Source organism: Microcebus murinus, chromosome 2, assembly GCF_040939455.1.
Source record: "Microcebus murinus isolate Inina chromosome 2, M.murinus_Inina_mat1.0, whole genome shotgun sequence".
Taxonomy (NCBI): Eukaryota; Metazoa; Chordata; class Mammalia; order Primates; family Cheirogaleidae; genus Microcebus; species Microcebus murinus.
Window position 1 is genome coordinate 117,816,774 of NC_134105.1, and position 15,979 is coordinate 117,832,752.

General features: G+C 39.2%; 1 protein-coding gene across 11 annotated transcripts in view; it reads left to right on the top strand.

Moving 5' to 3' along the window:
• PRRC2C (proline rich coiled-coil 2C) overlaps window positions 1–15,979 on the top strand; it is a 110,979-nt gene that overhangs the window by 23,042 nt on the left and 71,958 nt on the right. For 7 of the 11 annotated variants that reach the window (XM_012765140.3, XM_012765142.3, XM_012765145.2 and 4 more), the window contains exons 2-5: window positions 9,296–9,461; window positions 10,706–10,883; window positions 12,730–12,839; window positions 13,895–14,020. In XM_012765140.3, the coding sequence (XP_012620594.2) occupies window positions 9,350–9,461; window positions 10,706–10,883; window positions 12,730–12,839; window positions 13,895–14,020 (526 nt within the window). In that variant the 5' untranslated portion in view covers window positions 9,296–9,349. The remainder of the gene's footprint in view (window positions 1–9,295; window positions 9,462–10,705; window positions 10,884–12,729; window positions 12,840–13,894; window positions 14,021–15,979) is intronic. The other 4 variants (XM_012765141.2, XM_012765144.2, XM_012765150.2 and 1 more) reach the window with 2 other exon arrangements.

Consider the following 15,979-nt stretch of genomic DNA (forward strand, 5'->3'; position numbering starts at 1 on the left):
CACTTAGGTGCTAGTCAGTTAATACCAGTTTTCTGGAGAATATATCTGGTGCTTGTTTTTCCATTCTTGGGATACTTCACTTAGTAGTATGGGTTCCAGCTCTAACCAGGAAAATATAAGATGTGCTATATCACCATTGTTTCTTAGAGCTGAATAGTACTCCATGGTATACATATACCACATTTTATTAATCCATTCTTGGATTGATGGGCACTTGGGCTGTTTCCACAGCCTTGCAATTATGAATTGTGCTGCTATAAACATTCGAGTGCAGGTGTCTTTTTTGTAGAGTGTCACTGGATCATTTGGGTAGATGCCCAGCAATGGGATTGCTGGATCAAATGGTAGATTCACTTGTATCGCTTTAAGGTTAATACCGTATTTTTAATGTGCCTTTTCTGTGTTTAGACATGTTTAGATACAGACACTTAATATCATGTTATAGTTGCCTACAGTATTTAGTACAGTAACCTGGTGTACAGGCTTGTAACCTAGGAGCAATAGCCCAGGTAGGCTGCTATATACGTGTATGTATGTCTAGTAGGCTGTAACATCTAGATTTGTGTAGGAACACTCAGTGATGTTCGCCCAATGACAGAAACGTCTAATGACACATTTCTTAGAACGTATCCTCATCATTAACTGACTTACTGAAATGATCATGTAGATTTCCTACTTTAGTTTGTTAATTTGATAAATTACATTGATTTTTTTTTTTTTTTTTGAGACAGAGTCTCACTTTGTTGCCCAGGCTAGAGTGAGTGCTGTGGCATCAGCCTGGCTCACAGCAACCTCAATCTCTGGGGCTCAGCGATCCTTCTGCCTCAGCCTCCCGAGTAACTGGGACTACAGGCATGCGCCACCATGCCCGGCTAATTTTTTTTTTTTGTATATATATTTTTAGTTGGTCAATTAATTTCTTTCAATTTTTGGTAGAGACAGGGTCTTGCTCAGGCTGGTTTCGAACTCCTGACCTTGAGCAATCCGCCTGCCTCGGCCTCCCAAAGTGCTAGGATTACAGGCGTGAGCCACCGCGCCCGGCTACATTGATTTTTTTTTGAATGCTAAACCAATCTTGCATTTCCAAGATAAATTTTGATAATTTTTAAAAATCTTAAATGTTACTCAGTAAGTTCCATTTCTGGGTTCCTTATCGTTTTGCACACATTCAGATTTCAATCTTGTGCCATTTTTCTTCATTTGAAGGACTTCTTTGAACATTTCTTGTAGTACAAGTATGCTTGTGATGAATTCAACTTTCTTATGTCTGAAAAAAAGCCTTTATTTTGTCTTCATTTTTTTTTTTTTTGAGACAGAGTCTCACTTTGTTACCCAGGCTAGAGTGAGTGCCTTGGCATCAGCCTAGCTCACAGCAACCTCAAACTCCTGGGCTCAAGCGATTCTGCTGCCTCAGCCTCCCGAGTAGCTGGGACTACAGGCATGCACCACCATGCCCGGCTAATTTTTTCTATACATATTAGTTGGCCAATTAATTTCTTTCTGTTTATAGTAGAGACGGGGTCTCGCTCTTGCTCAGGCTGGTTTCGAACTCCTGACCTTGAGCAATCCGCCCGCCGCGGCCTCCCAGAAAGCTAGGATTACAGGCGTGAGCCACCGCGCCCAGCCTATTTTGTCTTCATTTTTAAAAGATATTTCTGCAACACATATAATTCTAGGGATTTTTTTCTTTCAGTACTTCAAGCATGTGGCTCCACTGTTTTCTTGCTTGCATCATTTCCAGTGAGGATTCTGCTGCTACTGTTTCTTTATAAATAAAGTGATTTTTTTTTTCTCTTGCTGCTTTTCAGATTTTATCACTGGTTTTGAGTAACTTGATCATGATGGGCTTTGGTGTCATTTTCTTCATGTTTCTTAGCTTGGGCTCTGTTGAATCTCTCATCTGGGTTTGTAGTTTTTATCGAATTTGTAACATTTTGGGCCACTAGTTTTTCAGTCTCTTAAGCCACTCTGTGTGTAACACCAGTTACACATAGTTTGGACTGCCTGAAGTTGTCTCAAGGTTCATTAATACTCTGGGGTGTTTTTTGAGTTTTTTTTTTTTTGAGACAGAGTCTGGCTCTGTTGCCTGGGCTAGAATATCGCGGTGTCAGTCTAGCTCACAGCAACCTCAAACTCGTGGGCTCAAGCAGTCCTTCTGCCTCAGCCTCCTGAGTAGCTGGAACTATAGGCATGCATCACCATGCCCGGCTAATTTTTTCTATATATTTTTAGTTGGCCAGTTAATTTCTTTCTATTTTCAGTAGAGACGGAGTGTCGCTCTTGCTCAGGCTGGTTTCAAACTCCTGACCTTGAGTGATCCTCCCACCTCGGCCTTCCAGAGTGCTAGGATTACAGGCATGAGCCACTGCACCCGACCTGGGTTTTTTTTTTTAAGTTGTTGTTTTTCTCTTCATCTTTCATTTTGGACTGTATTGATGGCTTCAAGTTCATTATCACTTTGACAGTGTCTAAAATACTGCTAATCCTTTCCATTGTATTTTTATTTCTGTAAGTTTTGATATTTTTATATCTTTCATATCTCTATTTGTATTTAGTCTTTAGCTTGTTGAATATTTAGAATGCAGCTATAAAATAACTGTTTTAACCTTATTGTCCACTAATTCTAACATCTGTATCAGTTCTGGGTTGCTTTCAGTTGACTGATTTTTTTTTTTTTTTTTTTTTTTGAGACAGAGTCTCACTTTCTTGCCCAGGCTAGAGTGAGTGCCATGGCGTCAGCCTCGCTCACAGCAACCTCAGACTCCTGGGCTCAAGCAATCCTCCTGCCTCAGCCTCCCGAGTAGCTGGGACTGCAGGCACGAGCCACCATGCCCGGCTGATTTTATATTATATATATTAGTTGGCCAATTAATTTCTTTCTATTTTTATGGTAGAGACGGGGTCTCGCTCAGGCTGGTTTTGAACTCCTGACCTTGAGCAATCCGCCCGCCTCGGCCTCCCAGAGTGCTAGGATTACAGGCGTGAGCCACCGCGCCCGGCCAGTTGACTGATTTTTATCCTTTAATATGATTCCCATTTTCCTGGGTTTGTTTTGTTTGCTTGCTTGACTGATAATTTTTGATCAGATGCTACATTGTAGATTTTACCTTCTTGGGTGCTGGATATTTTTAAATTTTTTTGTAAATATTCTTTTATTCTGGAATTCATTTAAGTTACTGGGAAATAGTTAAGTCTTTACAAGCATTGCTTTAAGATTTGGTAGACAAGTTCAGAGCAGTGTTTACGTTAGGGTAATTGTTAACCACTACTGAGGCAGGCTTTTCTGAGTACTATACCCAATGCCCAATGAATGGTGGTGCCTTTTTTTTTTTTTTTTTTTTTTTTTTTTTTTTGAGACAGAGTCTGGCTTTGTTGTCCAGGCTAGAGTGAGTGCCATGGCGTCAGCCTAGCTCACAGCAACCTCAAACTCCTGGGCTCAAGCAATCCTTCTGCCTCAGCCTCCCGAGTAGCTGGGACTACAGGCATGCACCACCATGCCCGGCTAATTTTTTATATATATATATATCAGTTGGCCAGTTAATTTCTTTCTATTTATAGTAGAGGCGGGGTCTCGCTCTTTCTCAGGCTGGTTTTGAACTCCTGACCTTGAGCAATCCGCCCGCCTCAGCCTCCCAGAGAGCTAGGATTACAGGCGTGAGCCACCACGCCCGGCCTGGTGGTGCCTTTTTAGGCTGGCTTGTGAGAACAGTTATGATTCCCAGTTCTTTATGAGCTGCAGGCACTGTTTCTCTCTGATCGTCTCAGGTGGTTCTTTCCTGGCTTTGGGTAGTTTCCTTGAACACAGGAAGGAACTGTGGTACTGTGCTGAATACGCAAAGGGGATCCTCTGCAGATCTGTGGCATTTTCTCTTTGTGGAACTCTCTTTCCAGTATTATATCCTGGCTATCTTGATCTCCCCAAACTTTTAGCTTCATTTTTTGAACTTGGAGACTGCAAGCCTCTACTTTATTTACCTTCTCACTGTCATAGCCTAGGAAATTTGCGGGCAGTAAGTTCAGGCAACCAGATGGCTCACTCGTTTTCCATCTGTCAAGGATGCCTCTTTCTTGCCTAATGTTCAATGTGTTAAGCTGTTTTATATAGAGAAGAGTCCAGTTTTTGAATTTTTTCAGTGTGGAAAATAAATTGGGTCGCTATAAAATGTCATCTTGGTTAAAAGTGTAAGCCTATTTTCCCTTAACTGTTACTTGGAAAATTAATAGGTAACCATGATTCTTTTCATTTTAGGCATCCAGACAGGAATTAAATTTTTAAAAATTTTTAAATAAATTATACAAAGAGAAACTAAGTCATGGTGGTACTTTTTCTGGATTGCTTGGAAGTAATCTTAATTTTTGAACAGGTTGCTAGCTTTTCTCTCAAGTATATGTTGAATCTAATGGAGAGTTTCAGGGTGTCTTCCAAGTCTCTGAGAAGTAAGGCACCAGAAAGCAAGTAGGTGGAATTAAACTTTGTTTTATTTTTTTAGAGACACTGTCTCACTCTGTTGCCCAGGGGCTGGAATGTAGTGGCAAGATCATATAGCTCAATACTGTAGCCTTGAACTCCTGAGTTCAGGCGATCCTCCCACCTCAGCCTCTGGAGTAGCTAGGACTACAGGTACATACTACCACGTGAATGAACTTTATTTTTGAACTATACGTGCCACTCCTAACTGGCAAACCATTATAGTGGAATTGGCCTTTCTGATGTACCCAGATTTTGTTCTTATAGCTACAAATTCTGTGCCTTTAGAAATGCATATTCTTTTGTAGGTAGGTATAGTAAGTCTTTGACTTTTATGCTATAATATATGTATTTGTTATGATTTACCTTTTTTTGTTATAGTGAGTACTATAAAACATAAAAAAAGAAACTCATAAGCCTCTGAAAGCATACATTTGTTCTCTGTTCTAGGCTCTAAGTACCTGAATCCTTGTCCATCTTTCTTACCTCAGAGTATACCCACTATGTATTTTGTTTACCTCGTTTGGGAAAGAACTTATACTAAAGGGTGTGTATCGACTGTAGTTTATTCACAGTGGAAGAAGAAACCCTTTACAGAATTTTGAACCTTAAAAAGGACTAATTAAAAAAGGAATTTAAGGTCGGGCGCGCTGGCTCAGGCCTGTAATCCTAGCACTCTGGGAGGCCAAGGCGGGCGGATTGGTCAAGGTCAGGAGTTCGAAATCAGCCTGAGCAAGAGTGAGACCCCGTATCTACTATAAATAGAAAGAAATTAATTGGCCAATTAATATATATAGAAAAAAAATTAGCCAGGCATGGCGGCGCATGCCTGTAGTCCCAGCTACTCGGGAGGCTGAGGCAGGAGGATTGCTTGAGCCCAGGAGTTTGAGGTTGCTGTGAGCTAGGCTGATGCTACGGCACTCATTCTAGCTTGTGCAACAAAGCGAGACTCTGTCTCAAAAAAAAAAAAAAAAGGAATTTCAGAATATATTACTTGACCGTTGACCTTATGTGGAACCTTTATTTTTGCTTTTAGAGACAAATTCTTTTTTCTTTTTATTTTTGTATTTGGAAGTCCCTTATAAAGGAAGATTTTTTGTTTTTATTTTACTTTTTGAAATTTTTGTTTTTGTTATATATTTAAGGTTTACAACATGCTGTTTTGATATACGTAGTGAAATGATTACTACAGTAATCATTTGAACACTGTGCCCGGCCATAACAAGGCTTTAAGAAACAAGCCTATTAAAAATACTGCCCAGCACAAGAGTTAAATAGTAGCTAAAAAATTAAATTTAGGCTGGGTGTGGTGACTCAACGCCTGTAATCCTAGCACTCTGGGAGGCCGAGGCAGGGATCGCTCAAGGTCAGGAGTTCCAAGCCAGCCTGAGCAAGAGCAAGACCCTGTCTTACTAAAAATAGAAGGAAATTAATTGGCCAACTAAAAATATATAGAAAAAATTAGCCGGGCATGGTGATGCATGCCTGTAGTCCCAGCTAGTCGGGAAGCTGAGGCAGAAGGATTACGTGAGCCCAGGAGTTTGAGGTTGCTGTGAGTGAGGCTGACGTCACCACACTGTATACAGGGCAACAGAGTGAGACTCTGCCCCCCCCCCCAAGAATATTAAATAAATAAGTAAAGCCTTGTTATGAAATAGATGCCTTTGTTCTAGTTAGAGTTGAAACTTTATTCAGAACAAAGAAAAATGTTAATGGCAGTGGATTACATTCCTCAGGAGTACTGAGTGCTAGGCTAGAGATAACCAGTAGTAACTGAAGCCATAGGAGTTGATGAGATTCCCTACAGAGATGAGAAGGGAAGTGGGGACAGTATGGAGGACATTAGAGGATGGAATGGGAGGAAAGATATTCCTTTTATTACAGCAATTCTCAAAACTACTTCCACATTAAAATCACCAGAAGAACTTTTTCTTTTTCTTTTTTTTTTTTTTTTGAGACAGAGTCTTACTTTGTTGCCCAGGCTAGAGTGAGTGCCGTGGCATCAGCCTAGCTCACAGCAACCTCAAACTCCTGAGCTCAAGCAATCCTTATGCCTCAGCCTCCCAAGTAGCTGGGACTACAGGCATGCGCCACCATGCCCGGCTAATTTTTTATATATATATTAGTCGGCCAATTAATTTCTTTCTATTTATAATAGAGACGGGGTCTTGCTCTTGCTCAGGCTGGTTTCGAACTCCTGACCTGGAGCAATCCACCCGCCTCAGCCTCCCAGAGTGCAAGGATTACAGGCATGAGCCACGGTGCCTGGCCTAGAACTTTCTTTATAAAAAGAATTAATGCCTGGCCCCTCCAACCCCCATATTGATACATTTTATATCTTATGGTAATTTTAATGTACAGCAGGGGTTGAGAATCACTGCTTAGAAAGTATCTTTTTATAATAAGTCAGTAGGTCTTAAATTTTTTAAGTCTCAGAATCAAATTTGGAGAACTTTATAAAGCAGAGTGCTGGGCCCCACCCTTAAAGTTTGATTCAGTAGGTCTGGGGTAGGGACTGATAATTCGCATTTCTAACAAGTTTCCAAAGGATGCTGAGAACCACTGTAGCAATAGGTGGAGGAAGGAAAGCATGAGTGTAGATACAGGTGGGCTTGTAGATTTGATACTAGCAATTTTAGTGAGGTTTTTTCCTACTTATACTGCTTTCTAGAGCTGATGTACAAAAAAGGTCTCCACCAAGAGTGTTGCTTGAGTAGTAGTAATGTTAAGAAGAGTCCAAGATTTGAGGATTCTTAAGTGTTAAATAACTTAAGCAAGTTGTCTTTTTCTTTTTTTTTTTTTTTTTTTTTTTTTTTTTTTTTTTTTTTGAGACAGAGTCTCACTTTGTTGTCCAGGCTAGAGTGAGTGCCATGGCGTCAGCCTAGCTCACAGCAACCTCAAACTCCTGGGCTCAAGCGATCCTCCTGCCTCAGCCTCCCGAGTAGCTGGGACTACAGGCATGCGCCACCATGCCCGGCTAATTTTTTATATACATCAGTTGGCCAATTAATTTCTTTCTATTTTATAGTAGAGACGGGGTCTCGCTCTTGCTCAGGCTGGTTTTGAACTCCTGACCTTGAGCAATCCGCCCGCCTCGGCCTCCCAAGAGCTAGGATTACAGGCGTGAGCCACAGCGCCCGGCCTCTTTTTCTTGATAAATTAGTTCTCTTTTTTCACCTGATGAAAGAACTCTTTGAATCTTAATTTTGTCATAGAGTGAATATTTACAGTCTCTCTTTTGTCACTGTAGATGAATATTCTTATATATTTGTCCGTGATACTGGTAAAAGTTGGCCAGCAGGATTTTGGGAGTATATCTCTTCATACCATCATCATTAACACTCTTGGGATATGATTAATTGTATACATTCTTCTACATATGATAGCAAGTTGTGTCTATATTAGTGCAGTTCTTTTGGTTGCAGGTGACTCCTTCTCCAGTTTGTCTCATGGAAAGGTGGTTTATTGTAAATGTGTATTTGGGAAGCTAAGCAGGTATCCACTGTTACATGGGAGAAGGCAGAATATTGTAATGGGTTGAACCAGAATCCTTAGTTTCAAATCCAATCTAGTTTAATCTTCATCTGTGAAACTGGGATACTAACTATATCATAAAGTCGTAAGACTGAAATGAGATAATAAATGTGAGAATGCTTGCTAAATTTTATGGGACTATACAGACATTGAATATAGCATTTCAAATGCATATAAAATGACATCTCTCTGTGTAATGCTGATTCTGTAATTAACAAATGTAAAACCAATAGATAAAATTTTATAATGGTAAATTCTAAATAGGCTTCACTTTAATGCATTTTGCATGATAATACCTATTGTATACCATCTTTAATTCTCATGCTTCGGTTCTCAATGTTTTTTTAGTTAGCTATTCATAGTTTCTGTGGTAGAATTATAATAGCTACCTTCTCCCCTACTCCCACACTAGCCCCTCAGAAAAATCCCCTAGGTTGATATATGTATACAACTTCATTACATTGAAGGGAAATAGTATGAGAGATAATTTGTGGAATAGACTAGCTTTGATTAGGGTACACCTCCAAGGTTAATACATTAGCTCCAAAGATGAAGATTCTCTTTATTTATGAATGTTCATTAATATACTGATTATTTCTAACAACTTCTTATATGTAAAGGGGCTTCATATGTGTTTGGACAAAATACACACCATTTTTTGAATATTTAGTCCATAGCAATGAAATAAGTTATTTTTATGTACCTTGTTATGAGGAAGTGTTCTACCCTCTACATAATGAGAAAATACAATGTTCTTTCTATTCTAAACTATTAAATTAAATAAAGCTTTGGTGGGCACATATTGCCTGAAAACACAGGTATGCAATTTATAGGGGATGATGTTGTCCTCCAATCATTTGGATTCCATGTACATAAGCTGATGATATCAGTCATTTCAAGCCTGTTAAATTGAATATGTTAAATAATTGATTCAATTAATAATTGAATATGTTAAATAATATGTCTTTATTAAATAGTCTCAATAGGTTTATTATATTTGAACTGTTCATTTCAACATTGATTATAAACCTCATTCTCTGTTATAGTTAAGCAGTTATAAACCATAAAATGTCAAGTGGATGGTAGCTTATTATGATTTTTTGTGTATTATTGGAATTTGACAATAATAAAGAGGTCTATAAAATTATCATTGATATGAGTTATTGAAGTTTGACTTCATTTCTCAGTTTTTGTTTTTCAGAATTTCCATGAACATTTGAATTTATTGAGTTTTTAGTCACTTAATAAATTCTAAAATTTTCCTTATTTTTCTTTCTTATGTACATCTTAAAGACTGGTTGTAAGGGGTGTGGCAGGAGGTTTTGGACTCGATGAGTTTCCACCGAAATGTCGGAGAAGTCAGGCCAGAGCACAAAAGCAAAGGATGGGAAAAAGTATGCAACACTCAGTTTATTTAATACTTACAAGGGTAAATCATTAGAAACTCAGAAAACAACAGGTGAGTAAAATCAAATGACATTTATGTTTTTCGTGGTTTTGTTTTGGTATGTTGCTGTTAGAAGCTAGAACAAATCCAAGTTAATGCAATCCTCTTTACATTTGCCTTTTCATGTATACACACATTTTTCAGGGGGTATGAATTAAATATCTTATATTGAAAATTTAGAGCAAGGGGCACAGAGTGGTGGCTCACGCCTGTAATCCTAGCTCTCTGGGAGGCCGAGGCAGGCAGATCGCTCAAGGTCAGGAGTTCGAAACCAGCCTGAGCCAGAGTGAGACCCTGTCTCTACTATAAGTACAAAGAAATTAATTGGCCAACTAAATAATATATATAGAAAAAAAATGGGTGGGCATGGTGGTGCATGCCTGTAGTCCCAGCTATTTGGGAGGCTGAGGCAAAACGATTGCTTGAGCCCAGGAGTTTGAGGTTGCTGTGAGCTAGGCTGATGCCACGACACTCTAGCCTGGGCAACAGAGTGAAGCTCTGTCTCAAAAAAAAGAAAAAGAAAATTTAGAGCAAGGTATGGTGGCTCATGCCTATAATCCCAGCTACTTGGGAGGCTGAGGTGGGAGGATCACTTGAGCCCAGAAGTTCAGACCAGCCTGGGCAACAAAATTGAGAGCTTGTCTCTTAAAACAAAAGAAAAGGAAAAAGAATAAAAAATATACATTTTTACAGAGTCCTTTAAAAATATTTTTATTTTTCCCTATTTGTTCTCAGCAGAAAATAAGTAGAACTGTATAGCTCCAAAGGGGAAGCTCAGCCAATGAGATTGATAGGCACGGGGGAGTATATATTAGTGGGTACTTACTATCTCTTTAGTCATAGAAGTCTTCTGTTTTTTTCTTTTTCTTTTTTTTTTTTCCTTCTAACTTGGATACCTTGAGCCCAGTGTATACAGTGAAAAGTCAACATATTCTCTAACATTTTAAGTTTTGAGTTTGAAATAGATTCCCTGAAAAAATTTCAAAACCAGTATTATTAAGGTTGTGGGGGGGGGGTTGCAGTGTATTCGGTTGCATTGTTGGAATTTTTAAAGCATCTGTTTAATGGCTTGATTGTTTAACATTTCTATGCTGAATTGTGTTGCAGGTGTGTAGCTTGCTTTAAAAATTCTTGTTTTAAAATATTAGGAATGACTTCAGGAATTCCACTGATTCCTGTTGTTTTTCTTATTGTTTGAAGATTAAAATGTATAATAAAATAGATATTCTAAGAAAGTTGATGTTATTGATCTTTAGTTGCAGCTCGACATGGATTACAGAGTCTTGGAAAAGTTGGTATTTCAAGGCGTATGCCTCCACCTGCTAACCTCCCAAGTCTCAAAGCAGAAAACAAAGGCAATGATCCTAATGTGAACATTGTACCTAAAGATGGCACAGGATGGGCATCAAAACAAGAGCAACATGAAGAAGAAAAGTGAGTCAAAGTCTATTAAAGTTTGAAACTCTTCCCTTTCTTTGTAGAGAACTTAGTTTGAGTACTTGCTAAGTGTTATGCTACATGTATTAGATATTTCATAACTCTTTAAAGTCTTTGACTATAAAGAGTAATTTTTGATTAATTTTTTTCCATGAGTGGGTCAAGTGATAGTATTTCTAATTGTCAAGGTAGAACAGATGCCAGAATTGCTAACCGCAACTTTGTTTATGTCATAGCCTGTGTTAGGCTCCCTCCTCTCCTAGCACCACCAACTCAGACATTCTTTTTTTTTTTTCTTTTCTTTTTTTTTTTTTGAGACAGAGTCTCGCTTTCTTGCCTAGGCTAGAGTGAGTGCCATGGCGTCAGCCTAGCTCACAGCAACCTCAAACTCCTGGGCTCAAGCAATCCTCCTGCCTCAGCCTCCCGAGTAGCTGGGACTACAGGCATGCGCCACCATGCCCGGCTGATTTTTATATTATATATATTAGTTGGCCAAATAATTTCTTTCTATTTTTATGGTAGAGACGGGGTCTTGCTCAGGCTGGTTTTGAACTCCTGACCTTGAGCAATCCGCCCGCCTCGGCCTCCCAGAGTGCTAGGATTACAGGCGTGAGCCACCGCGCCCGGCCCAGACATTCTTTTTCTAACGTGTTGGGGTTGAGTCTGTTACCTCTATTCCACGAGGCTTAGGATGTCACTGTGCTTGATGCATTGTAGGTGCTTAAGTAATATTTGTTGAATAAAGAACAAGAAAGCTATGATAAAATTAATAGTGCTGTGTTAATCGTTATTCTTTCAACAAATACTCAGCCTTTTATGAGTCAAAGATTGTGCCAGGCTTTTAGTTAATTGAATGACCAGACTAAATAGTGGTAATTTAAAAAAAATGAAATAAACCATTGGTACTTGATTTTTGTTTGGTTTTGGTTTTGTTTGTTGTGTGTGTGTGTGTGTGTTTGTGTGTGCGCACACACGCGCCTGTGTTTTGACTATTTGAGCGGAAGTTTATATATATAGACAGGGACTCCCTCTGCTGCCCTGCCTGGAGTGCAGTGGCATGATTATAGCGCACTGCAGCCTTGAACTCCCTGGCTCAAGTGATCCTCCTGCCTCCAAGTAGTTGGTTGGGACTACAGGCACACACAACCAGGCCTGGCTTTTGTGCAGAAGTTTCTCAAGGACTTATTGTTCTCTGCTTCTTAGTTGTAGCAGAATTAGTTTGGTAATGAGTCAGTTACAGTGCTAAGTGTACTAGCAAATATATTGCATTTTGTAAGTCTCTTAACTACCTTTTCATTTTAAAGCACTACCTCATTACAGGGCTTGAATAAAACTGTACACCTTTTTAACATATCTTTTAATCATGGGAATGGATCAGGTAGGTTGCTGTTACCTTTTTGAGTAACAGTAATAAGTACAGTGGTGAACCTGTTGACTGCCAGATGGAGCATTTGCTTAGCCTTAGTCCCCAGCAAATTCTACCAGTCCAGACTGTATGTATGCATATACTATTATTTCTAATTATAAATGTTCACTTCTTCAAAACAGATTTTTGGCAACTATGTTTATGTTTAGTCGTGTTTCTTTTTGTTTGTTTTTAACCAAAATGGAAAATAAGTAATGCTGTTATCTTTACTGGGTTATTTAAGGGAAGAGAGGAAAGGGGACAAAAAGAACCATAATTCATTTAAAGGAATGTTGCAGAGGGAAAACATTTGTGGTAGATTTATCTGTGGGTAAATATGTAGTCAAAGTAATTTTTACAACAAATGTACCTTAAATATAATATTTGTTTTATTTAAACATACAATATCTGAAATAATGGATTCATATCTTTTTAAAGAACACCAGAAGTGCCACCAGCACAACCAAAACCTGGGGTTGCAGCTCCCCCAGAAGTAGCGCCTGCTCCCAAATCATGGGCCAGTAACAAGCAAGGTGGGCAAGGAGATGGTAAGTGGACACTAGCTGGAGAAACTAGTTAGGCTTGATAGTTACTGAGCAGCCATGCAAGAGATAAGAGACAGTTTTGGTAGAGGCAGAGCATTGTCAGAGGGTATACTCAGGCATGAAAAAAGGGTCTTTTAAAAATCTCTTGGGGTAGCTAAATTACAGTATCAATAGCCATGTGTGAGTCAGTGATAGTGCTTAAAAGGGGACTCTTTAAGCTAGTCTCTGCCCTACATTATTTTATCTTTACCACTACATGTCCAGACAAAAGCTGTATCTTCAACTATTTGAGACATAAAAAGCACCTAGACATTGCATAGATTGCTAGAAACCATATTTATCTCCAACTATGCCCCCAACCCTCCTATTTCAAACATGTTGTCATAATTTCCTGGTGGAAAAGAGCTAGAGAGTAACCATAAAGCACAGTATCTATAACATCCCCCTTCCCCCAAGGAATGGTAGAATCCTCGACAGAATTAATTTTCCCATCTGCAAAACAGGAACTGTCTATAAAACATTCTGTGGAAGAACCAATCGAGGCCCTCAACCTAATAAAATTTCTTTTAATTTATGGAAGTATAAAAATAGGTAGATAGGTGAAGAATGAGGTGCTATCAATATCTCAGTGGTAAATTAAATGATGGCATTTTAGTCTCACGTTGATACTTGCAAACTTTATTCATAAAATTCTAGTTCACTAATAAGATTTAAAGTAATTCTTAAAAGTTTTAGCAAAGGAATTTGACTTATATTGAAAATGTAAGGAGTCATAATTAAAGAGAAACTCTCCTCACTTGCCTGATCATCTTAAATAAGTCTTCTGTAATAGTATGTGGAAGATTCCTTTCTTAGATTTTTTATCTCCTCATGGCTGTTCATTAACTTTTCAAAGAATTATAGATAAATTTAAAAGTTTTATGAATATGAACAATCATCATTGAAATGTGGAATGATTTATCAGAAAGAGTCAGAGAGCTCTGTCCTGGGAGGGTTATTTGAATTATATTCAGTATAAAAGTTACCTTTCATGTGTTTATTTTTAAAAAAATCCATAGGAATCCAGGTGAATAGTCAGTTTCAGCAAGAATTTCCCAGCCTGCAGGCAGCTGGGGATCAGGAAAAAAAGGAAAAGGAAGCAAATGATGACAGCTATGGACCTGGACCCAGCTTACGCCCACCAAGTAAGATTAAAGTACAGAATGAGATCATATTTGTGATTGATCTTGTGTTTTTTTTTTTCTTTGTTTTTTTGTTTTTGAGACACAGTCTCTGTTGCCCAAGCTAGAGTGCCATGGCATCAGCCTACCTCACAGCAACCTCAAACTCCTGGACTCAAGCAATCCTACTTCAGCCTCCCTAGTAGCTGGAACTACAGGCATGTGCCACCATGCCTAACTAATTTTATATATATATATATATATATTTTTTTTTTTTTTTTGAGACAGAGCCTCACTTTGTTGTCCAGGCTAGAGTGAGTGCCGTGGTGTCAGCCTAGCTCACAGCAACCTCAAACTTCTGGGCTCAAGCGATCCTCCTGCCTCAGCCTCCCGAGTAGCTGGGACTACAGGCATGCGCCACCATGCCTGGCTAATTTTTTATATATATATCAGTTGGCCAATTAATTTCTTTCTATTTATAGTAGAGACGGGGTCTCGCTCTTGCTCAGGCTGGTTTTGAACTCCTGACCTTGAGCAATCTGCCTGCCTCGGCCTCCCAGAGAGCTAGGATTACAGGCGTGAGCCACCGCGCCCGGCCTTAATTTTTTCTATATATTTTTAGTTGGCCAGCTAATTTCTTTCTATCTTTAGTAGAGATGGGGTCTTGCTGTTGCTCAGGCTGGTCTCAAACTCCTGACCTTGAGTGATCCTCCAGCCTCGGCCTCCCAGAGTGCTAGGATTACAGGCATAAGCCACCACACCCAGCCTTAGCCTGTGATTTAACCTCCTGCTTGCTATTTTATATATGCCTAGTTCTAAAAGGCAGACTAATTTATAGTTGCTTGCTATTAATACTCAATTGTGATTTTTTGCACCAGCAGAGTATCATTGTAATTTGAGAACTTGTTAGAAATGTGTACTCTTAGGCCTAACATCCAACCTACTAAATCAAAATCTGCATTTTAACAAGATGCCCAGGTGTCTTATGTACATTAATATCTGGACTTTGTTACAACAGTAAAAGTTTTTGAGCCAACTTCCCCAATATATAACTATTTATTTGTAAACCATACACATTTATTAATTACTATATTAATATTCAGTGATTCCTGGTTTCTGAACTCAAACTAAGGAAGCAAATCATTCTGGATAGTGAGGATACTTTATGTACATTATAATAAAGCTAAAACTGTTTAGTTGTTTTTTTTTTTTTTTTTTTTTTGAGACAGAGTCTCGCTTGTTGCCCAGGCTAGAGTGAGTGCCGTGGCGTCAGCCTAGCTCACAGCAACCTCAAACTCCTGGGCTCAAGCAATCCTTCTGCCTCAGCCTCCCGAGTAGCTGGGACTACAGGCATGCGCCACCATGCCCGGCTAATTTTTTTATATATATATACATTAGTTGGCCAATTAATTTCTTTCTATTTATAGTAGAGACGGGGTCTTGCTCAGGCTGGTTTCGAACTCCTGACCTCGAGCAATCCGCCCGCCTCAGCCTCCCAGAGTGCTAGGATTACAGGCGTGAGCCACCGCGCCCGGCTTAAAACTTTTTAGTTTTTTTTTTTTTTTTTTTTTTTTTTTGAGACAGAGTCTCGCTTGTTGCCCAGGCTAGAGTGAGTGCCATGGCGTCAGCCTAGCTCACAGCAACCTCAAACTCCTGGGCTCGAGCAATCCTTCTGCCTCAGCCTCCCGAGTAGCTGGGACTACAGGCATGCGCCACCATTCCCGGCTAATTTTATATATATATTAGTTGGCCAATTAATTTATTTCTATTTATAGTAGAGACGGGGTCTCGCTCTTGCTCAGGCTGGTTTCGAACTCCTGACCTCGAGCAATCCGCCCGCCTCAGCCTCCCAGAGTGCTAGGATTACAGGCGTGAGCCACCGCGCCCGGCTAACTTTTTAGTTTTATATAGCATAAAATGTTGATCTTGAAATGTCTTATTGTTGTAGTTTCATATTGTCATTACCAAATATGTTAAAGGATC